Source organism: Rosa chinensis, chromosome 2 (assembly GCF_002994745.2).
Source record: "Rosa chinensis cultivar Old Blush chromosome 2, RchiOBHm-V2, whole genome shotgun sequence".
Lineage (NCBI taxonomy): Eukaryota > Viridiplantae > Streptophyta > Magnoliopsida > Rosales > Rosaceae > Rosa > Rosa chinensis.
Genome location: NC_037089.1, coordinates 81,073,294 through 81,096,116, shown reverse-complemented (window position 1 = coordinate 81,096,116; position 22,823 = coordinate 81,073,294). Strand labels below are relative to the sequence as shown.

Sequence of the window (22,823 nt, the reverse complement as noted above, 5' to 3'; positions counted from 1 at the left end):
CACTTACTATATCTCTAAAAGTGATTGTCTATTATCGATGTGTTGGTTTATCTCGTATTAAATATATCATGTAAAATAAAATTTGAGAAATAATAAATCAAGAGTTATAATTTCGTTATCAAACTTTAAGAGTGAACCCATTTTATGCTCGATGTCATTTTTGCATTTCACCTACAACTTTTGGATAAATTCAACTTTGGACCTCTTGTGCATTGTCGGCAATCTATTATCACCTTTGCAAATCAAAATCATGACCACATCAACAATAGGTTCTTCACCCTTGTCATGACTATGAATTGATCTTTAGCAATACGAAAATGACCGAAGTTAAGTCATACAAGAAACAAATAGTAAACTTGATGTGGTAATTGGTACAAAATCTTCTTAATTCAACCTCCACATGAATCTGACTAGATTTAGCTTTGATTATTGTATCCACTGCACAAAGAGCAGGTGATTACCAAAAAGTGAAACCAATCAATTCGTGGGGCTTGATTTTTTTTTATATGTTTCATGTTGCAAGCTTTTGCACCAATTCAAACTTTGTTGTTGCCACAATTTGATAATATGCCAGGGTTGATTTTGTGAGACTGATAAGTTGGCATTGCGGAGCTTGTACCTAGTTGCAATTGGCTGTTATAAGGAGTGCATAAAGTTTTTCTTTTGGCCAGTAGTGTCCTATAAAGCATATATATCATTCTTTTGTTAAGTGTCATTCTGAATAACAGCTTGCTGGCTGAAATATGAATGTAGTATCATAGGTTACACAACCGGCCTGGCCGGGAATTAGGGAAGTGGGATTGAAGCGAGCTAGAAAAAAAAGGTCTTAGGTTTGGTTCTTCACAAACACAAGGGATTGCGAATATTAATTATGTGTGATTTTCTAGTGATCGAGCGTATTGCAACGTTTGGTAAGTATAAGTTGGGAAAAAGGGAAACATACGCACAAAATGGAAGAAATTAAAATCCTTCAAGCAGCTTAGAAATACTTTTATTTTCTCTTGAAAAATTGAATCATTTTCATTCTACAAACCATAGGTATTGAGGAGTGAGATATCTTAAAACATTGTGGGGGTAAATTCTATTTGCTCAGGGTGCGTAGAAATGCCTAATGCCCCACAAAGCCCACGGACCATCCACAATTCCACATGCTAGTAATCTCTCTTTTTAGCATCTAACTACCTTTTTCCTATGAATAAAAGCATTGTTTCCTGCCGTGCGGGACAAGCTTTCCCACTCATACTACTATCTGTTTAGCATACTAATCTTTTGGTTCTTTTCAGTTAAAAGATTATGTCATGGTTTGGCGAAGGCGACTACTCGGTTTTTGTTGGATGATCAAATGTCGAGTCTATGTAGACGAAGAATGTTATGTATGGTACTATGGTGTGATTCACATTGACCATCCCTAAGGTCTGATAGTCTGGTTCGTCCACACAAAGTTGCTCCAATAGCACTTTCACAGAGTTAGGTGTTATAGCAACTTACTAGTTTTTCTCCCCCTAACAAGACCGGTAATGTTGATTGGAAGTTTATCTTCCCCTGACAAATGGTTCGAAGAAAGCTAGGTGATTATACCATGTATGTTCATGTGCAGAAGAATATGTGAGCCTTTACCGGAAAAGAAAAGAAGAAGAATATGTGGTCCCCTAAAAGCATATCTCAAGGTGGAGTGGTGGACAATGTAGGGAAATTTTTCTAATCAATTAGAAGAAGATGATCTAATATAATAAAGGAAAGCCTCAAAAGATCTAAATTGACTTTGGTAGATTTATAGAAGACTGTGCAAATGTTGTTTGCAAAAATATTCATAGAGAGAAAAAAAAGTTTATTCCAACTTTTTTTTTTTTTTGAAACAAAGGTTCATTGCATTAGATGACCAGCCAAACAGCCAGAGTCTAATATACACTTAAAAGACAGAAAAATGGATGGGTAACTACCACGTTCCTATCTAAGTAATGTAAACTCATTACAAGTCGATTTTGAGCCCGCTTTGGAAGCGGGCCCATAAACAAAGAACAACTCTGTGTCTTCTAGGGCAAAATCATTGACTAGCATCCTGCGATACCAACAGAAAAGCCACTTCCCAGCAAACAAATAAGAGTCAATTCCTCATCCATAAGCCGCTTCTTCCAGTCCCACTCAAAATAATTACCAATTACGTGAAATCGTGATCTAAAGTACGACTAACACTTTAAAGACCTTAAAAAGCCCAAATAGCCCAAGTGGGTCAAATTCTCAGGTCAGGCCCGCCCGACGCGCTAAGGAATGAATGAAGGTGCAAGACACCTTCCTTGGCAGACCATAACTTAAGCCTAGGCTTAGAGCCCAGGCCCAGAAACCCAAGCCCAAACCCGAGCTACCCAAATAGGAGCCCTAGCCCTCAGGAACCACGCTGTCGTTACCTCCGTTCCTTCTGGCGACCTACCGCAACAAAGCCTGACCATGGTGGACTCAAGCCACAAACCAACCAACGCCTCCGAGCACCTACACAACAGCCTGACACAAACGAAACCAAATTTGAAACCTCGATCGGAGGCGGTCAAGCATAGAAGAGTGCAGAACTACCGCACTTGCTCCAAGCCCAAGCAAAACCCAGAGATCGGGAGAATCCGATCCCCTCAAAACGCATATCCTAACGCTAATCGATCAAGCACCCGGATCCAATTCCACCCACCAACGATTAGAGCAGAAACCTCCGGCGAACTCCTCTCAACGTTGGCGTCGCTACGCACAACAGATCCGGCCGGAACACAGCGCCGCTACTAGACTCGAAACCCTAGGTTTCTCTTGCTCCTCTTGATACAACACAATCTTATTAATATGATCTTGAGTTTATAATCCACAACACAAAGCAAGGTTAAAATGTTCTTTTAGTATTTGCAGTTAAGGGAATGGAATTGTAAGAAATACCTCACAAGGCCTTACAAAAACTTTAAATGAAGTCTTACATAAATGTCTAAGATCAATGTAAAATTAACATAAGAATAAATGTCTAAGATCAATGTAAAATTAACATAAGAGTTAATTAAGAGTTACATTTATAAAGGAATCCAAAATTTGAATTATCTTTACAATGATGAAACATTGGAGTCAAACATATATATGAAAGTTTGGTTGGTGACAAGGCTCTTTTGATTGTAGTTAAACTCTATTTTCTTATTTTGTTGTAATTAAGTGTGCGTTTTCACCCGGTGATTGTAATCAGGTGGCGCAATTGGTAGCTAAATATGCATGTTTGGATATGTTATAGACCATCTTGGTTGATTGTGGGTCAGTTTGGTATGGATGCGTTTATAAGATAAGTTGGCTTATGTTGTAATATGAGAATAAGTGGTTGTAAACTAAAGCAATTGAGTGTTTGGTAAATTAATAATTTTTTTTTTAAAATACATATAATACTAAAAACAGTGACAAAATATTTTACTCAACTTTAAACTAAAAGTGCTAAATTAAAAAGGGTGCGGCTATTGCCACCCTACCATTTTATTTGTTCACCCTACTTGCTCATTACACCCTACATTTTAATTTCAATTATTAAATTTACTTATCTAACCCATTTCTCTTTCCAAGAATATCCTTATATGACATATCCAATTAAAAAAAATATTTTTAACAAAAATCTCTAATTTAATTTATACCAATAAAAACACTAAAATATATTAACATTTTCTAATAAAATCATAATCTATTTCAAAAAATTAAATCATAATCTAATTTACTTTCATTTCTTTTTTAATTGTTTCTTTTTCAATTTGAGTGTTCATTGTTTCAATCCATGTAAAAAAATTAGTAAGTTTCTTCCAAAAAAAAAAAAAGGATTAGTAAGTTTAGAACTATGAGCAATGAAGATGAATGATTTTATTTTTTTTGCGTTTTAAATTTTTTACTTTCAGTGTTCACAAAGGATATTGCAAAGATTTTGATAAAGTTAACACTAATGATTTTGTGAATTGAATAACGAATTAACGATGAAAAAAAAGTAATAAATTCAAATTTGGGCGGAGAAGATAAAGATTAATGTTATCCAATGAGAGATTAAGTAGTCTTTGTATTTAATTAATTACTTATATATTTATTTTTCCTTACATATTTGGATTTTTGAAAATTAGTGTACTTATTAGTCATTTTGCATTTGGATAATATAGTCTTTTAATAATTCAAATGTTTGTAGGGTGAACTAAGAAAATGGTAGGGTGGCAATAGCCGCGCCCAATTAAAAAATAAGCTACTTCCATAAGTTAGGTAGAGTGGACTTATGCTTTTGGCTCTAAAAGAGCTCTAGCTTAATATATATATATATATATATATATATATATATATATACAAATTTACTCACCTAAGGGACAATTTTAAGGGACTGTGAGGAACAAATGCAATTCACTTGTTCCTCACAGTCCCTTAGGTGAGCAGGCCTAATATATATATATATATATATATATATATATATATATATATGTTTTCAGTTTTACCAGACATTACTTCTAATTTGAGCTGCTTATAAGTTTTTCCAAATGAACCTATGTTCCTCTACGAATAAATAAAGTTATTTCGAAAAAAAAAAAGCTTTGCTAGAGATTTGCCATCACCAATTGATAATTTCATGAAGGAAAATGATTGTCGTGAAAATCCGTGGGAGTCACCATGTGTGTTATTCGCGTCTACATTAGAGAAATTTTTTGATTAAGGACACTAGTTATAAGTAATACGTTCTGGACAATAGTTATAAGCAGCTCAAGTTAAAAGCAATAGACAATCGATCACGTGTTTGGTAAAACGGAGTACAGTTTATGGTAGCAGCTTATTTTTTAGGGAAAAATTCTGTTTAGTCCTTGTACTATGCCTCTCTCATCGTTTCAGTCCCTGACATTCTAATTTAATCTGAAAAGTCACTGAGGTCTCAATTTCCGTCTAATAGGTCCTCACCGTTAACATTCCGTCAAATTCGGCCGTTAAGTTGCTGATGTGGCAATTCAAGCTACGCCACCTCAGCAATTTGCATGTCATTTAACCTGTAAATTGTCCAATATACCCCCCTTTACATTTTCCCCCATTCTTCATGAAAACTCCCTCCAAATTGATTGAATTTTTCACTCTATACCCCCAATTGCAGCAGCAGCAGCAAATAAAGCATTTATTGAAACTCTAGTAAGAAACATAATTAAACACAATCAAATAAGACTCAGACTTGGCCATGACTAGAAAAATCAAGCTCCAAATTGAAATGCACGCACAACCATTTAAACATAATTAAACACAATCAGTCTCCATATCATTCTCATTCAGTTCTTTCGATCTCATGGCGTACAATTATTACCACTACAAGTAGAAATCCATATATCTTTCATCAAAACATTACCTTCTTCATAATCATTCCAATTCCTCCCTTCTAGGTGGTAGTCTCAGCTAACATTCCTTAACCCAGACCTCCATGTATTCATCTCCACCATAAAACAACATTCACAATAATCTTAATTTCCCAACAAAATCAAATTCACAGTTAAAGGCTTGGGTTTCTTACCCTATTTCAATGTTTTGTCGAGACCAAAACTCCACGACGTATTGGAACTTGCTATTTTCATCAGATCCTCATCCTTCCCTTAAGGATTTATAACAATCAAGACCAGAAGCTCTCCTTCCAATCTGAAGTCCATTGTTTCCTCCAAACCCAATATTCAAATATTCCAAATCGAAGAACTAAACATCAGAAATCCATCAATTTCAAGGCTGGAACTCAATTAGATAATGAAAGAGGATTCAGGGCTAGCTTACCAGAACGATTAGACTACGCTGGCATACACAGCGTAGCTATGGCAGTCCACATGCCAGCTTGGTGCGTGTGGCGGCTCTGATCGAAACTGAAAGGCGGCGTCTTGGAAGCGTGTGGGCGTTAAGGTGCTTATTCTAACTATGGAAGTGGTTTAACTCGATTCGAGTTGGAGTTTGGAGAATGGACTAGCACAAATTCGACAAATCCGGCAACGGCGCGTACAACCTTCCAACCAACGGTGCCACCACTAACCTGATCTACAGAAAGGATGGATTGTCGGTATCCTCGACTAGATATGGTTGGCCAAAGTAATAGCTTTGAGTATGGCTCCGACCGCTTCAAAAATTGCGGCTCCTTCGAAGACAACATCGCAACCGTAATGCCCACCCACATTTTCAACTCCGCCAATCACATACCCCAACGTTGATTGATGCGAATCGAATTGATTTAAATCTGGGTTTGGGTAACAAACAGATTGATTTGGATTTGGGTAATCTGAATCCAAATCCTCAACCCCAAATCACCATATCCGAAAAAGACCTTAGGGTTTGGGGAAAATCCGAGGATGTTTTTGGATGGTAAGCTTGGTAGTGGTGGTGGAGAGCTCGGTGGTGGTGGATTTTGCTCAACCAATGGCTCCGTTCGGTAGTGGCAGGTGGACTTTGGGTGTGAACAAAAGAAAGAAAAGAGACAGAAAGAAAGAAGGAAAAATAGGGGCATAGTGGATATTTTACCATCCACCTCGCTTACGTGGAGCTGACGTGGCCTCTAATTGTGTGCCACGTCAGCTAGTTAACAGACTTATTAGATGGTGAGGACCTATTAGACAGAAATTGAGACCTTAGGGACTTTTCAGATTAAATTATAATGTCAGGGACTGAAACGATGAGAGAGGAATAGTACATGGACTAAACAGAATTTTGCCCTATTTTTTACTATAGCACGTTTAAAAATCTAATTTATCAAACATTCAATTGCTTTATTAATTTAACTCAAAAAAATATAGGACTACATAAATTAGGAAAGTCTATCACTATAAATACCCCCTGTCCTCTTCAAAAAATGTAAGTTTCATACATACGATCGACTAAATTTAGAGTGCTACTTAGATCTTTGAGTTGTTGTAGAGATTTGTCAACCATGAACATTGACGTCAAGGAGATTCTTTCTCACTTAACGATCTTTCACTTAATAAAACTATCCATTGAAAATGATGACATAGAAAGCCCATCCCTCAATTTATGAAGCTATCCATTAAAGTTGATGACAAAGAGAAAGCAACATTTATGAAGATGATGAATAGAGCAATGCAAATAAGTGCTAGGTCTACGAAGATGACGATGACACAAAACGAGATTGAAGAGAGGAAGGATGAAAGTTTTTCTCTTATTGTTAAAATTGTCCTTCCTTCACAGTTTCACTCACTATCAACAGCAAACTTGAGAGAGACAAATATGAAAGGTAATGAAAGATACTCAATTCTCTCACAAATTAGCCACAAATCACCACCGATATAGACAATTTATCTCTAAAGCAACTAAAAGAAAAAATAATCATATACAAATTGTTGGGAGGTAAAATCTATATCTCGTGAGGAAATATTGAAACGTGTTGAAAAAATATATAGAAAGTTTCATACGCATGAAGGATGGTGTTATATTATACGACCAAAAGAGATTACTGTTTTAAAATCAGAACGAGAGAAAACCTCTACATTGCTAACATGAATCTAAACGGAGGCACTGGCTCGTCCAATGGTGGCACCGGTATTAACGGACCTCCGACGACCAGAAACTAGATCGTGGAGGCCCAACTCAAAATGGGGATTCCGGAGAAGATATATCTCTTCTTGGTGTTGATCGTGATCATGATATGCTTCGTTATCCTTGGGGTGATTAAACTCATTGAGTTTTGCACTGCAACCCTCAAGAAGTGAGCTAGTATCACCTCGGTTTTGGAATAATTCTTCAAACATTTGTTGTGATTTAATTTTGTTGTTTAATCTTTTGATGTTTAATTTGTGGAACCAATGTTGTTGTTTAATCTTTTGATGCTTAATCTATGGAACCAAAAAAAAAAATTATGCTGCCAAAACTAAATGAATATATTTATGTGAAAGAGCTAGAGTGCATGATGATGAATGACATACGTAAACGCAAGTTATGAATTTCATTGTGGTAAGCCAAACATGTGATTCAAGAGTCTTATTACTCTTTTGGATCTGATATATAATCTCCATAAGACAAAATTGCAAGTGAACGAGCGATGGATTCAATATGTACATATTGATTTATTCAAACTAATACAGTTGGTGATGAGATGTTGGACTCTTTATGTGTAGTGATAGGTTATACCCGCATTAACTTTAGTATCTTGAGTTCGGACAAACTCAAGGTTATTGATAGTGTTAGTATCCGTTTCAATAACGATGGAGGAATTAGTTGTGTCAAAAAGTTTATGAAATCTTGTGTGAAAATGTTAATTACATTGACTTTGTGCATACAAATGTGGACATATCCAAATTTATTATAGTTGTTGAAAATGACACAGTTTTTCACAGATTGACTGAATCAAAATTTTACAAACGTTTTGGATGCATTATCGTGATCGGATGCGGGCAACCAATTATTGTCATCCGAGTATTCTTGAAGAAGATGGCCAATGCTTTGAATATTATTGTATAGGTCTTTACAGATACCAATCCTTATGGACTCAAAATTTTTTTGACATACTTAAATGAGTCCATAAGTATGGCCTACGATTCCCAAAATCTAAGAACACCCATAAAGTGGTTGGTGTGACACCTACATATTCGATTGATTTAAAAAAAAGATGGAATTTAGTTGTTCGGTGCTCAAGGTGGATATCGGTTTGAAAACTTGAACACAATATTTTTTTTTTTTAATATGAACTTTGAAAAAGATTTTGTCAAGGAAAATTTGATATGGAAAAGGGTGATGGGACAAATGATGTTTCACGCTGAAATTGAGATATTTTCCTCTTACCATTTTGAATATTTGTAAAAAATTTATCTTCCAAAAAAGGGATTGGATTGGATTGGATAAAATGTCCTAACAATGTTGTTAGAAGTGTAGTTTATGATTATGAGTAGTGTTAGAGGATGTAAAATGATAGAATAGAGTAGATTGGAATTTATAATTGTCAATTATAAATTCCAATCAGGGAGAGAAGCAAGTGGAGCAAGAAGTGGATGATGAGAATATTATTTATCACGTTCATCCAAAGTAAATATATTAGAACATTGGATAAAAACATTAATATGTTGGATTACTAAGCATATGACTATATAACTCCAATCTTTCAAACTTTAGCTCAAAAGGCAATAAAAACTGACAATTATAAATTCCAATCTACTCTATTCTATCATTTTATATCCTCTAATTGGTTATCCGCATCCGATCACGATAATGCACCCAAAACGTTTGTAAAATTTTGATTCAGTCAATCTGTGAAAAACTATGTCAATTTCAAAAACTATAATAAATTTGGATTTGTCCACATTTGTATGCACAAAGTCAATGTAATTAACATTTTCACACAAGATTTCATAAACTTTTTGGCACAACTAATTCCTCCATCGTTATTGAAATGGATACTAACACTATCAATAACCTTGAATTTGTCGCGAGAAAGTAATGAGAAGAATTGAAAAAGTATATTGGAAGTTTCGCAAGCAGGGAGGAAGGTGTTATATTCTGCAGCCAAAACCAGAGGAACATATTTATGTGAAAGAGCTGGAGTGCGTGATGATGAATGGCATACACACAAATAAGTGTTACAAACATCGTGCCGATAAGCCGAACATGCCATTCAAGAGGTTTAATACTATTTTGAATCTGATTTATAATCTTCGCAAGAGAAACATGCACGTGAACAAACGATGACTTAAATATGCATATACTAATTTGTTCAAAACTGATGCGGTTGTTGATGAGATATTGGACTCTGCATGTGTACTTATTGGTTGTACTCAGAGTAACTTCAGAGTATATTGAGCTCTGACAAAGGCAAGGTAATTGGGAATGTTAGTTTCTGGTACCCCGATAGAGGAATTATTTGTGCGAAGCAAAGAGTACGACGTTCAGCAAATCTTGTGTGAAGATGTTGAGTACGTTGAGTTTGTGCTCACGGATGTGAAGAAACCCAAATTTATTTTAGTTGTTGAGAATGACATAGTTTTTCAGAGATTGGCTGAATCAAAACTTCAGGATCATTTCCAGTGCATCATCATGATCGGCTGCGGACAACCAAGTATTGCGGTTCGAATATTCTTGAAGAAGATGGCCAAGGCTTTGGATATTCTTGTGCTAGTCCTTACGGATAGCAATCCTCATGGACTTGAAATTTTTTTCACATATTTATACGGATCCAGAAGCATGATCTACAATTCTAGACATCTAAGAACAAGAGGCATAAAGTGGTTGGATGTGTCACCTCAAGATTTGATTGATTTGAAAAGTGATGAGATTTAGTTGTATGGTGAAAAAGGTGTAATTCGGTTTGAAACGTTGGGCAGAGAGGATTTGAAGAAGAAAGAAGAATTTTTGGAAAGAGACTTTGTGAAGGAAAATTTAGCATGGAGAAAGGTGCTGAAACAAATGACCTATCGTCAGTGGCGGAGGGAGGAATATACATGTATGGGGGCAAAAAAAATTAACCAAACACCAAACGACCATTGATGAATCAAAATACATCCCTTGTATTTGCAATCAGTGCATATAATACACAAAAATGATTCGCTTTATACAAAAAAGGCTTGAGCTATTTCCTAGCACAAAATACAATGAATATTTCCCAACCAAACAGAAACAATATTGCTCAAGTCATCTATAGCTGTCCTCGACGAGTAGACATGTTTTGGAATAGTTGAATTATAGGCTCATTGTCAATGGTATTGAATATATCTTTCTCAAGGTATACCGTTAAGCTATCATTCAACCACTGATCTCCCATTCGATTTCGCATTCGATTTTTTATGATGTTCTTGGCAGAGAATGCTCTTTCAACTGTGGCTGTTGCAACTAGAACTACTAATGCCAAGGTTATCAGTAGATAGACAAATGAATATGTTGTGTTTTCCTGTCTCAACAAGTTTCTGTGCTAGAGAAGAAATTCCTTGCAAGTCTTGAAATTTTGTGTTAGATTGCATATCATCAATATAAATATCAAGCTGAGATTGTAGTACCAGCAAATCTGAAGTTGAGAAGTCATCCAGATAAAATTTAGCAAGAAGCATCAAACGTTGCTTGTTGAAAGCAGAAAATGAATGATTCGGATGTAAACATGCCAAACAAAGGAGTAGATTAGTATTAACCTCATTGAAACGATTGTTTAGCTCTTGAAGTTGGAGATCTATCACAGCACAAGAAATCAAAGCGATAATAGTGCAGATTTGTGATTTCTGGACTTTTCCGTTTTGATTTCAATTTACATAGATGCTGATCACTCATGTTGAGAACCATAATATTTTCCTTGCCACAAAAGACAACAACCTGCTCTAGTAAAGAATCTCATCCATTATCCCTCATATCTTGCAATTTTCTCTTGCAAATTTTCACTAAATCCATTGCATTTACTATATCTTGATCATCTTTTTGCAAGGCTTGTGACAACTCATGACTAATTTCAAGTACAATCCTCATCAAGTGCAGACTAAATATGAAATCAAAACATTGCAATAACCCCAATGAAATAAAGGCATCATGTTTTTGATCACAACCTACTTTTTCAAATGCAATTCCATCTAGCACATCAATTATGGGAGAGAACATGGCAATAAAGTTTATGAGCGTACCATAATATGAGCTCCAACGTGTATTGGCTGAACGCTTAATCTCAATTTCTGAATTTAAGCCTCTTCCACTTGAAAGTTCTCCAACTTTCAATGCTTGAACAACTTTGAGAGACTGCTTTTTTCGAAGAATGTCACGCCGTTTAGAAGATGCACCAACAATATTTACAACATGACCAACTGATGTGAAGAAGGCACCTACAATGCTATATTTCTTTGCTACAGCCACCAAAGCTAACTGAAGCTGATGTGCAAAACAATGGACATAGAAAGCAGAGGAATTCTCCTTCAAAATAAGTATCTTTAAGATATTAAGTTCCCCACTCATATTACTGGCTCAGTCGAAACCCTGACCACGTAAACTTGATATGCTTAAACTATGTTTACAAAACCATGCATCTATAGCTTCTTTAAGTGTAATGGCAGTGGTATTGGAAACATGTTCAATGCCAATGAAACGTTCAATCACACAACCATTGTTATCCACATAACGAAAGATAATAGCCATCTACTCTTTTATAGAAACATCTCTAGCTTCATCAACTAGAATAGAGAATAATGCATTATCCATGTCTCTAATTATAACATTTGTGGTTTCAACTGCAGCAGCATTGACTATGTCTTTTGAATCATTGGTGATGTCATTTTGAGGTTTTCTGGAGCATTTTTCAGTGCAACAGCTCCAACTTCTTCATCATGATCAACAAGAAATTACACAAGGTCAAGAAAGTTACCTTAATTGCTTGAATTGTTTGACTCATCATGGCCTCGAAATGCAAGGCCTTATCTTAGAAGAAATTGAATGCAATTAACTGATGCATTGAGTCGAATTCAATAATCTGTTCTGGATTGCTTAGCATTCTTGTGGATGATATTTCGAATGTGTTGTCCTTCATTCATCAAGGTTTCACACTTTTTCAAAGCTTGATTATGAGCACTATTATGGTCTCCAACATGATCATATAATCTTTCTTTCTTCTTCCAATTTCGAAAACCATCACTAGTAAATGCATCACCACCTGCTTGTTCTCCGATATTTGCTTTAAAAAGGTAGCAGCACAAATAATATGCACGATCTTTGTCGATGCTATATTCCAACCATTTAGGAAAATCATCGAACCAAGCAGATATAAACCTTCGTTTCGAAGCTCCACACTTGGTTTGAAGAAATTTGTGTTCCCTAGGCTGACAAGGACCCCTTTGCAGATATTCTCTTCGAACTTGGTCTCGAATGTTTGGATCGTAATCTTGAATTCTGGTTTCATAATCCAGGATCTAAAGGAAGATCTGCCAAGTTTATTTCTACCCGAGCACGACTTTTCTTTGACATTACACTATCTTCAGGGGGTGGTAGCATGTTTGATTTTCTTTTAAAGAATCTTTCCATGACTCTTTCACACAATTTACAACTACATTAAGATGATTAAAGTGTAAGTAAAATTGTTTGAAAACTAAGAAACGATCAATATAGTAAACAAAATCATGTGTAATCTATCAAAAATATTAGTATATGCTTATAGAGTTCCACACAGCCACACTTCCATCCTTCCTTCCAAGCATGCAAAAAGAAAAGAGATCAAAAAAATGGCAATAAAATCTTTCAACACAAAAACAGAGCAATCAAATTATACTATCAACAATACACAAGAACAGAGCCACAATCCACAGATGAGAAGAAAAACAGTAAAAAAGAAACAAACAAATTAATCAACCTGAGTGCTGGCTTTGGTAGTTGAGTTTGATCAACAAAGTGATATTGATATATGGGGTTTGAGAAACGAAGTCATCGCAACAACTAGGATTCTAGGAAGCCAGCAATATCAGTTGTACTTGGTTATTGACTTTGAGTGCAGAGTGCAGAGTGCTGGCTTTGGTACTTTGGTAGTTGATTTTGAATATATATGCTTAATGGGGTTGCACAAGAAGCTTCATGGGGAGCTTTTTCTTGATTTTTCCGTCAGCTTGTGAGAGTTGTGTTGTGGGCGGTGGGCCTAGTGATATGTTTAGATGGAGTGGACTTTGGACTATCAATCTGGGCTTTGAAGTTTGAAATGGGAAGTTAGGAACACCGAAATCTATATCATATATAACATATATGGCCACTTGATGGGGGCAAATTGTCTACTTGGCAGCCAACTGTCAAAATCTCAGTGGGTCAGTGGCCCCCACTCGGCCTGAACTGCCTCTGCCCCTGCCTATCGTGCATAAATTGAGATACTTTCCTCGTATGAGTTTGAATATTTGTCAAAGATTTACCTCCCAAAAAAATTGCAGGACAGAGATTGGATTGGATAGAATGAGTTTGAATATTTGTCAAAGTTTATCTTCAAAAAAATTGCAGGATAGGGATTGGATGAGATAGAATATATTTGTTAGATCCTTGGTTTATGGTTAAGAGTTTTAGAAGATAAAAAGATTAGATTGGAAGCTATTATTGTTAGTTTTTAATTTCTTTTGAGCAAAGTTTGGCAGATTATATAGGCTTATGTTTTTTTTTTTTTTTTGAGGCAAAGGAAATTTATTAATGAATACGATTGGAATCGTACATAAGGGCATCCAGGAGGAGTTTTGGAGCATTTACAAACCACTCATGATTGATATTGGACTCAAAACCCTGACTAGCAAGTCAATGAGCTACAGTATTAGCCTGTTTACGAACAAACCTTAAACTAATACATGCAGTTGAGTCTAATAAGTCCTTAACTTCAGCAATTAAAGCACTAAGCTGAGAAAGATTAATCTGCTCACTGGTGATAGCTGCTACTGCAACCTGACAATCACTTTCGATCACTGCACTTGTTACGTGCATGGATTGCAAGAGTTGCACGCCTTGCTTCACAGCCAGCAGCTCGGCATGGAGAGGAGAACTAATATAATCTACTCTGTGAACAAAGGCCGCAACAAACTGCCCTTGCATATTACGAAGCACTCCGCCTGTTCCCCCGTAGGGAACTTGGGGTAAATAGGCTCCATCTACATTCAATTTCAAGACATCCCCGACAGGGGTTTCCCATTTGTTACTCATCTGTTGTCTGCCATGAGAAGGACCCCCACACAAGTTGGCTTGAAGATATTCCTCATACCAAGCTAATGCATTGGCCACCAGACAAGAGCTAGATTGAGAACGGTTTTTCCATAAAATGTCATTCCGGTTTCTCCAAAGATTCCATAAAAGGACAAGAAGCTTATCAAATAGGGTTGAGGGCATGGAACTAGCCCGTTGTAATAACCAGTCCTTCCACAGTAAATTAGAAAGAGGGATAGCAAAAGGGTGAGCATTCCAAATATCCTGGGCTATCGAACAATCACAGAATAGGTGTTCAAGCGTTTCTGCAGCTTGGGAACACACCACACAGTGTACCTCACTGGTATACCCCTTCGCTATCAAGGCAACCCTAGTTGGAAGAATATTATGAGCAGCACGCCATCCAAAAATGACCACCTTATTAGGGACTTTGGCCTCCACAAGGCCTTCCAAAGTGGAACAAATGGGTCTCCAGTAGATGTGGACGCAAAAATGTGGCCAATGGAAAAAGAGCAAGCCACCTTATATGCAGATTTAACCGAGAACCAACCTTTCTTATCGAACTTCCAAGCAATCTTGTCTGTCCCAAAATGTCTGCTTAAGGGAATAGTCAGAATATGCGCGGCCACATCAGCGGTAAAGCAAGCATGAACTACCACAGAATCCCATGATCCAGTACTAGAGTCAAGTAGGTCAGAAACCAGCTCAAAAACAGTGTCATAAGGTCAAGTTACTGAGTGGGCAGCAATATTGGGAATCCAGTCGTCGGTCCATATATTAACAGAGGTCCCATTGCCAATTCGCCAATAAATACTAGCTTGTAAGGTTGGTCTTGCCTCCAAAATACTTCACCATGAATAGGAAGGTCTATCTCCCAAATCTGCTGTAAGAAACGAACCATTAGGATAGTAGACAGCCTTGAAAACACGAGCGACCAGTGATGTAGGATTGGACAAAAGTCGCCACCCTTGTTTCGATAACATGGCAAGATTATGAGCGTAAAGGTGTTTAAACCCCAAACCACCCTGCTCCTTTGGGAGACACATTCTTTCCCACGACCTCCAATGGATCTTCCTTTTCTCATCAGTGCTTCCCCAAAGAAATTGGGCACAGAGTTGTTGTAGGTCATCATAAAGGGATTTGGGAAGTAGATAACAATTCATGACATAGTTCGGAAGAGCTTGAGCAACAACTTTGAGAAGAAGCTCTTTCCCTCCTGAACTATGTATCTTCGATCGCCAACTTATCAATTTCTTGGTGAGTCTTTCCTTCAAATAAGCAAAGATGGCTGTTTTATTATGCCCCACATGTATTGGGAGACCAAGGTATAGTCCATGCTCCTTCACACATTTAACACCAAGAATGGTCGCCAAGTGATTCCGCGACTGTAAATCCACATTACCACTAAACACCACACTAGACTTCTCTAGATTAATCTTCTGTCCTGAAGCCCTGGCATAAATGGAGAGAATATGCTTAACAGCCTGACACTCTCTAGCAGAAGCTTCTCTGAATAGAAAGCTATCATCCGCAAACAATAAGTGGTGTATGGTTGGAGCAGAAGGTGACATAGTGAGTCCTCTGAGAACCCCATTCTGAACACTAGAAGAAATTAACGCAGAAATGACTTCTGCACATAAGATAAACAAATACGGGGAGAGGGGATCCCCTTGCCTTATACCCCTAGTTGGTAGAATAAAACCAGTAGGGTTACCATTAATAAGTATATAGAGTAACTTACAGACTTGACAGTAGCTAATATAACATCCACCCAGGTTCGGGCAAAACCTAGTTTCACCAACATAGCCTCCAAAAAACTCCACTCTAGCCTATCATAGGCCTTAGAGATATCTAACTTCATTAATGAAAAGAATCCGTCCTCCTGTCTTCGAAGCTTCTTCATAAAATGTGCTATCTCAGTAGCCACAAGAGTGTTATCAGAAATAAGGCGACCGGGAACAAACGCACTTTGAAGTGGAGAAATAATATCTGGAAGGAACTGTTTCAACCTGTTAGCCAGCACCTTTGAAGCAATCTTGTAGACCACATTACAAAGAGCAATCGGTCGTAAGTCCGATGCTAATTGTACCTCTTTAACTTTCGGAATCAAGACAAGGTGGGTGAAATTAGACTCTCGGGAAAGCAGTCCAGTATTGAGTACTTCTCTAACTGCCTTGCAGACATCAAACTCTACTATCTCCCAAAACTTCTGGAAAAAACAGGGAGACATACCATCTGGAAGGGTGCATCTGGAATAAGGCCCGTTTTCTCATCATCCGAGTAAGGGGCCATGAGTGCCGCATTCATACTCTCAGTGACTCTAGGTTGAATACAATCAAGTATCATATCGGTAGCCAAAGGATCAGAACTTTCGGCATGAAAAATATCCTCATAATATCGAACTAAGATGTCCGTCACTTCACTTGGTTCATTGGTCCACTGCCCATCCTCCTTCACCAAACCCTTGACACGGTTTCTACATCTTCTATTAGAGGCTCTCCTGTGAAAAAAACTAGTATTCCGGTCACCTTCCCGAAGCCATTGCACTCTGGAGCGTTGTCTCCAATAAGTTTCATTAATGGAAAGCAGTTCATTCAACCTAACTTGAAGAGCTTTCAGTTCGTCAAAATGGGAATCCTGGTGAGCCGTTTTCATTAACACTTCCAATTTAGTCTGAATGAGCTTCATCTCAACTTGACGTTGCTGGAACACTCCTTCATTCCAATCAAGAAGCAGGTTACCCGTTTGATGGATCTTTCGACCAACCTGAGTCATAGACTCTCCAGTAGAAGGCAACATCCAGCCTTTCTTCACAACATTCCCATAATCAGAGTGAGTTAGCCACATTTCTTCAAAGCGAAACCTCCGGGGTGGTGCGTCGTCCCATAGGCCTCTCAGGTCAGGATTGACTTCAATCAATAAGGGACAATGGTCAGATCTACTCAGAGGCAAAGTGAGAACTCGGGAGAAAGGATACAATTCCCTCCATTGTACATTCTGACAAGTTCTGTCAAGTCTTTCTTTTGTATATCGATTTGCCCAAGTGAATCGGGAACCCACGAATCCCATATCCATCAAACCACAGTCCACCAAAGCTTGACGGAATCGAGACATCTGAGCTGCACTGCGGGCCGGACCACCACACTTGTCATCCAAACACAAGATTTCATTAAAGTCTCCCTCAATGAGCCATGGGAGATTAACCTGAGCTGCTAGGGTTCTGAGCAGATTCCACGTAGTACTGCGATTTGCCGTTGTAGCGACACCGTATATTCCGGTGAAGCGAAACACCCCTTCAGATCCAACTACTCCTACTTCTGCATCAATATGATTAGCAGAGTAGTTCCTGAGACGCACAGGGATTTCCTTCCTCCAAAATAACCCTAAACCTCGACAGTCGTCTTCTCGTGGTGAACAAAGCACACCATCAAAACCTATACGTTGACGAACGTCATTGAGCAGGTCGGACGTTGCTAGGGTTTCCGATAGGAAAACAATACTAGGGTTTTTCTGACGCACAATGTTGACTAGGGCATCTTGAGTCTCAATATTATTGAGACCCCGACAATTCCAAACTAGGATTTTGAAGCTCTGCATGGGAAGCAAGGATAAAAGGATAAAAGGATTCCAGATATCGGAGGCTGCAGATCCCCAGAGGAGATCAGGTAGGAACGTGGAGTGACGCTAGGGACGAGAGGGAGGCTCTCTCTAGGGTTCCTTTGTTCTCATATAGGCTTATGTTTAGTAAGTAATTCAGCAGATTAATGTTTTATCCAATGTTTTAATTGTCCACTCCTTTCTACACTTACTTCCCTCTCCGGATCTTTCTATTTCATTCCTCTCATCACCACCAAATGCTAAATTTAGAGAGCAAAATGATGTTATGGAAGATGACTAGGCCAAAGTGAACTTGAAAATCAAGAAAGCTCACTGTGCTCCAAAAGAGGTCAATGGAAATCGCGTTTGGAGTATGTGCAGCACCTGGTTTTCCCATGGTTTCAAGATTTTGTTGTGGAGAGAAGCCAAAAGAATGGCGGAGACAAGACTTTTTGGACATTTGAAAAGCTGAGTGAGACTTATGCAAGCAGCGAGCTTCATCCTGGAGACCTGAAACCGGCATTGGTTAAAGCCTTGAACAAAACAGCGGAGCCAGTAAGATCACACTTTAAGAATGACCCAATTGCAAAGCAGCTATTACGAAGTGTTAAGAGCTTCAGAGTCACCAAGTGATCAATGACAGTACCCTTCCTTCTCTCTTGCTATGTTCCGGTCCTCTCCACTCGATCTTCCTTCATAACTTTCATACTAGTGTTGGCCATTGGTTTCATTTTAAAGAATCTTTTTTTACTTGGTGTTTTCATTTTAATCAATGCAGGTTTCTCATATTCTATGTGCATGGATAATTCATGGGATACTCTTTCAGTGTCTGTTCTATCACAGGTAAACACATACTTTTAACTTTAAAGGCATATTTTTGCTCTTATTTTGGTAAATAATCTTAACGAGTATTCAGCATTGTGTCTAGTGTTCTGATCTAGCAGACGCTCAGTTGATACACATAAAGTCTTTCATACCAATCACTGAGGATAGTTTTTCTATTGGATTGTAGTCCATTACTTTCACACATGCTATGATTCTATGATGTATCTGGAAACCATTCCACTTCCTTTGACATTTTCCTGCAGGCTGCAACAGCCAATATGCCTGTTTACACTCCGTATCCTTAGGCTCTGATAACAGATCTTGTAGGCTTTGTAGAAATAGTATCTTTTTTCCTTTTTTTGGTCTGAAGTAGAAATAGTATCTATAATAAACGTTTCTGCATGTTTAGATGTGTAATCCATATGTTTGCATTGCAGATGCTGAGTTGTAATTTGAAAAAGAGGCACTCTGTCTGTGTGTATATAGTCATTCACAACTTTTGAATAGTTTTTTTTTTTTTTCTTTTCCCATCAATATATCGTGCAGAACTGCCCTGAAACATTTTATGAGCCAGAACACTCTGCTTATCTGGCAGTGGAACTCTGTTTGGCGTACCTCTACAAAGCGTTTCAAAGGTATTGAGACCTACCATAAGTATGTTGATTACCAAGTGAAGTCTCAATGGCTTAAGGTTCATACTTTTTGTGTTCCAGTACCAATGCCATATCTCTGGATAACTCCTTGGAGGATTTGATATCCTCAATATTTGTCACAGCAAAATCCATTGTGAACTGTTTTCAACCAAAGGCCAGTAAGATGTATCAGACTATGAGTAATTATGTTTTCTGTGCTCTAGTGGTTATCATCACTGAGTTTCGTTATCTGTTTGTTTATTTGTGTTACAGTGGCTTTCATGGTTATATTAACATCTTGTCATTTCCTAGTTCACCTGTATTGATTTTCGATTTTCATCTTTTCTTTGACTGCGTATGAATAGATGCAGAAGCAACTAGTATCTGCGGCATTAGCGTTTCTTTTAATTGGTTACAAGGGAATCAGAGAAGTCCCAACTGACTTCTGCTTCTCCAAACTTGATGAATATTTCAAGTACACGAGTCTCTTATTGATAAGATTTATTGATGGTGAGCATTTTGATAACCTGATCTGGCAAATTTTGTTCAACTAGTCAATAATGCTTCATAAGCTCCATTTCCTGCTATATAAAAAGACAAAGTAATTTGAGCTTCAGAACCTCACCCTTATAAACTCTATTGCACTGTTTTGAAAAAAAAAAAAACAAAAAAAAATTATTGCAAGATTATATTTTTGCAATGTGGGATTCACATTCTCAACATAAAATATTTTTTCAGCAAAGTTTCTCTCTTATGTGATCCATCTGACTAGGACGGCCTTTATTCTCAAAAAAAGAAAAGAAAAAAGAAGAAGACTAGGATGGCCTTTAACTGCCTTTTCTAATCAACTGCAGTTGAAAAAGGAATGATATTGATTCAATGTTTACCCACCATCACTCAGTCGCTAATACTTATCATGGTTGTTGGACATTAGATTTTTCTCTGTTTAGAATTTGTCTCTGATTTTGGTTCTTTAAGGGCATGTTGCATTTTACAGAACCTGTGTCTTTTGAATTTATTTATTTAACGTTGAATATCCATTTCTTGGGTGTTTTGGTACTGAAGACATCATTTTTAAGACAAGGTTTCCAAAAGACCAAGACTAATAAAAGCAATTGAGTTGATATCAGTATAGTTCAACAAAATGGGAATACTGTAATATATATATATATATATATATATATATATATGTTGTATATGTGTTTGTAGGTGTACACACACAAGTGGAAGAAAATATGTCAATAAGATCATGTTGAAGATTATGCTATATAAATTAAAAGATTGGCTTTAAGGAGGTTCATTGCCTTTCTTAACCCTCTATTCAGCCAACAAAAAAAAAAGATTGGCTTCTTACTTGTAGTCATAGTTAGGCTAATCAAAATCCATATTGCAGATATATGCAGTGTTGGTAATGATGGTATTCTTCAGATGAGAAAATTATTGGGAGCTTGTCTGAATGTGATCACTAATTTGACCAAGCTAGGACTGAACTCATATGCTGGAGAATAAGAGATTTGATTTGCATACATTACTGTAAACAAAGCTTGCTTTCTCTCTTGAACAAACTATATCATTTACCAAGCTCGGTTATGAAATGGATTATCTTGGAGATAATACAGATAGTGATTCAATTAATTATGGTATGTTCAAATATCGCACCAGATGTGTCCAAACTATACTCACAGATTCAAGTTTACATGTATGTCCGTGTGCATGTATCCCATTATGGTCACTTATACCGAGCATGTGGGAACTAATGATGATTTTTGTTCCCAGGTTCAAGAAATAATTGGGTTGCAATTAAGTACTAAAAAACTTGATTCAGAAAGGCACAAATGCGGAGGATGAAACTTTCTTAATGCTTTTTGTTGGGGAACTTGCTAGTGATCTTCTCCTGATAATGCAGAATATATTAAAGGTATTTCCTAATTTCCATTTGGATATCTTATGCATTTACAGATCACTCCCCTTTTCCTTTCGGCTTTTGATATTTGTGGTTGTGAAGGAGTTTTACTGTGCTTTTGATTCCAGAAACCGGCCTGTAACTGAAACACCAGCATCGATGAATGTTTATGACTTTTAGTGCTTCTGCAAACATCGGCAAAACCTATCGAATGTCAGAGAGGTTTTATGAATTTGCTCCTGGGAGCTGTTCTCGTGGTTTTCAAGGATTTAGAAGAAGGTTCTTATCATGTGATATAATTAAGTACGTAGCCTTCAAAATTTCAAGTGCATCTCATCACATCTATGAATTAATGATTTTCTGATTATGCATTATTTACAGGAAGTCAATAAACTTAGGAGCACTGCTGTAAGACTTGCTTCTCATCTTGCTCAAGTTCCTTCCTCAGCAGTTCACTTTAAGGATGTGTCGCAGTCTATGCATCTGACTCACCGACAGCAATTTCAGGTGTCCTGTTTTTTCCCTTTTTTTTGTGTGTGCGCGCGCGCATATGTGCTGATTTCACCCAAAATCCTTTTGGCTACTTTGTAATTGGCTATGTGGTGTCTTTTGACCTATAAGTGCATGTCTGCATTATCATCTTATTTTCATCCCTCTGTCAAAGTTACTGTCAACTTTTTTTAATTCTAACCAATGGATATTAATGAATCAAACCATTGCTATTAACTGTTAGGGGATGCTTTTTCTTAGTGTTTTTCATGTACTTTCTTGAAGTATTTTTTTCTTTTCTTATTAATACTCCATTATTACTCCCAAGTCTAACAATTCAGAACATTCAGAAATCCATGTCATGTGGTTGACAGCTAATTGCACCAAATTCTTGTACATCCTATCATTTTGATTGGTTCCAGGTCCAAAACGATACTTTCCATCTATTGCTCCAGAATTGCCTGGACGACTCTAGTGTCGCAAGCTCTACTTTTTTGGATACATTAAAACTGGCTCCCTTTCTCTCTCTTTTCAGGGGTTTATTCGTGTTTCTGTGACTCAAGAGCATAAAGCAACCAAGATGAAGCCCACAACTCCATTTTTGGAGATAAAATAACCAGTGCCAACAGTGGTAATTAAGTAAAAAGAAACAGCCTCCACTACCAGCCACTACATCACATTCTCCTGTTTCTGATTATCAAAGAGATGAAGATGAAGATGATTGGGGTTCTTCTCAGGCTTTTCCTGCTACTGCAAACGCAGCTGAAAAT

At 37.3% G+C, this 22,823-nt stretch overlaps 3 protein-coding genes across 3 annotated transcripts; 2 read left to right on the top strand and 1 right to left on the bottom strand.

Annotated features, from left to right (window-relative positions):
* Window positions 1–9,813: 9,813 nt before the first annotated feature.
* LOC112185162 (DNA topoisomerase 6 subunit A3) lies at window positions 9,814–10,263 on the top strand. The gene has a single exon (XM_024323369.1). It carries the CDS (start codon window positions 9,814–9,816, stop codon window positions 10,261–10,263), a length of 450 nt encoding a protein of 149 aa, XP_024179137.1.
* A 1,038-nt stretch (window positions 10,264–11,301) lies between these two features.
* On the bottom strand, window positions 11,302–11,910 carry LOC112185161 (zinc finger MYM-type protein 1-like). Its single transcript, XM_024323368.1, has one exon. It carries the CDS (start codon window positions 11,908–11,910, stop codon window positions 11,302–11,304), a length of 609 nt encoding a protein of 202 aa, XP_024179136.1.
* Window positions 11,911–12,463: 553 nt separating this feature from the next.
* On the top strand, window positions 12,464–21,546 carry LOC121051534 (protein SWEETIE-like). Its single transcript, XM_040514047.1, has 6 exons — window positions 12,464–12,486; window positions 18,983–19,047; window positions 19,576–19,664; window positions 19,743–19,861; window positions 20,027–20,171; window positions 21,438–21,546. The coding sequence occupies exons 2-5, from the start codon at window positions 18,997–18,999 to the stop codon at window positions 20,101–20,103; spliced, it is 336 nt and encodes a 111-aa protein (XP_040369981.1). The 5' UTR covers window positions 12,464–12,486; window positions 18,983–18,996; the 3' UTR covers window positions 20,104–20,171; window positions 21,438–21,546.
* Window positions 21,547–22,823: the final 1,277 nt, after the last annotated feature.

What these genes read in the sequence shown, in the direction of transcription:
- LOC112185161 (XM_024323368.1), bottom strand. Translation starts at nt 11,910, where the DNA reads ATGAGTGGGGAACTTAATATCTTAAAGATACTTATTTTGAAGGAGAAT.
- LOC121051534 (XM_040514047.1), top strand. Translation starts at nt 18,997, where the DNA reads ATGTGCATGGATAATTCATGGGATACTCTTTCAGTGTCTGTTCTATCA. An exon ending in CAGTGTCTGTTCTATCACAG is followed by an intron (nt 19,048 to 19,575) that starts GTAAACACATAC and finishes TATATCGTGCAG; the next exon opens with AACTGCCCTGAAACATTTTA. An exon ending in TAAGATGTATCAGACTATGA is followed by an intron (nt 19,862 to 20,026) that starts GTAATTATGTTT and finishes GCGTATGAATAG; the next exon opens with ATGCAGAAGCAACTAGTATC.
- LOC112185162 (XM_024323369.1), top strand. Translation starts at nt 9,814, where the DNA reads ATGTTAGTTTCTGGTACCCCGATAGAGGAATTATTTGTGCGAAGCAAA.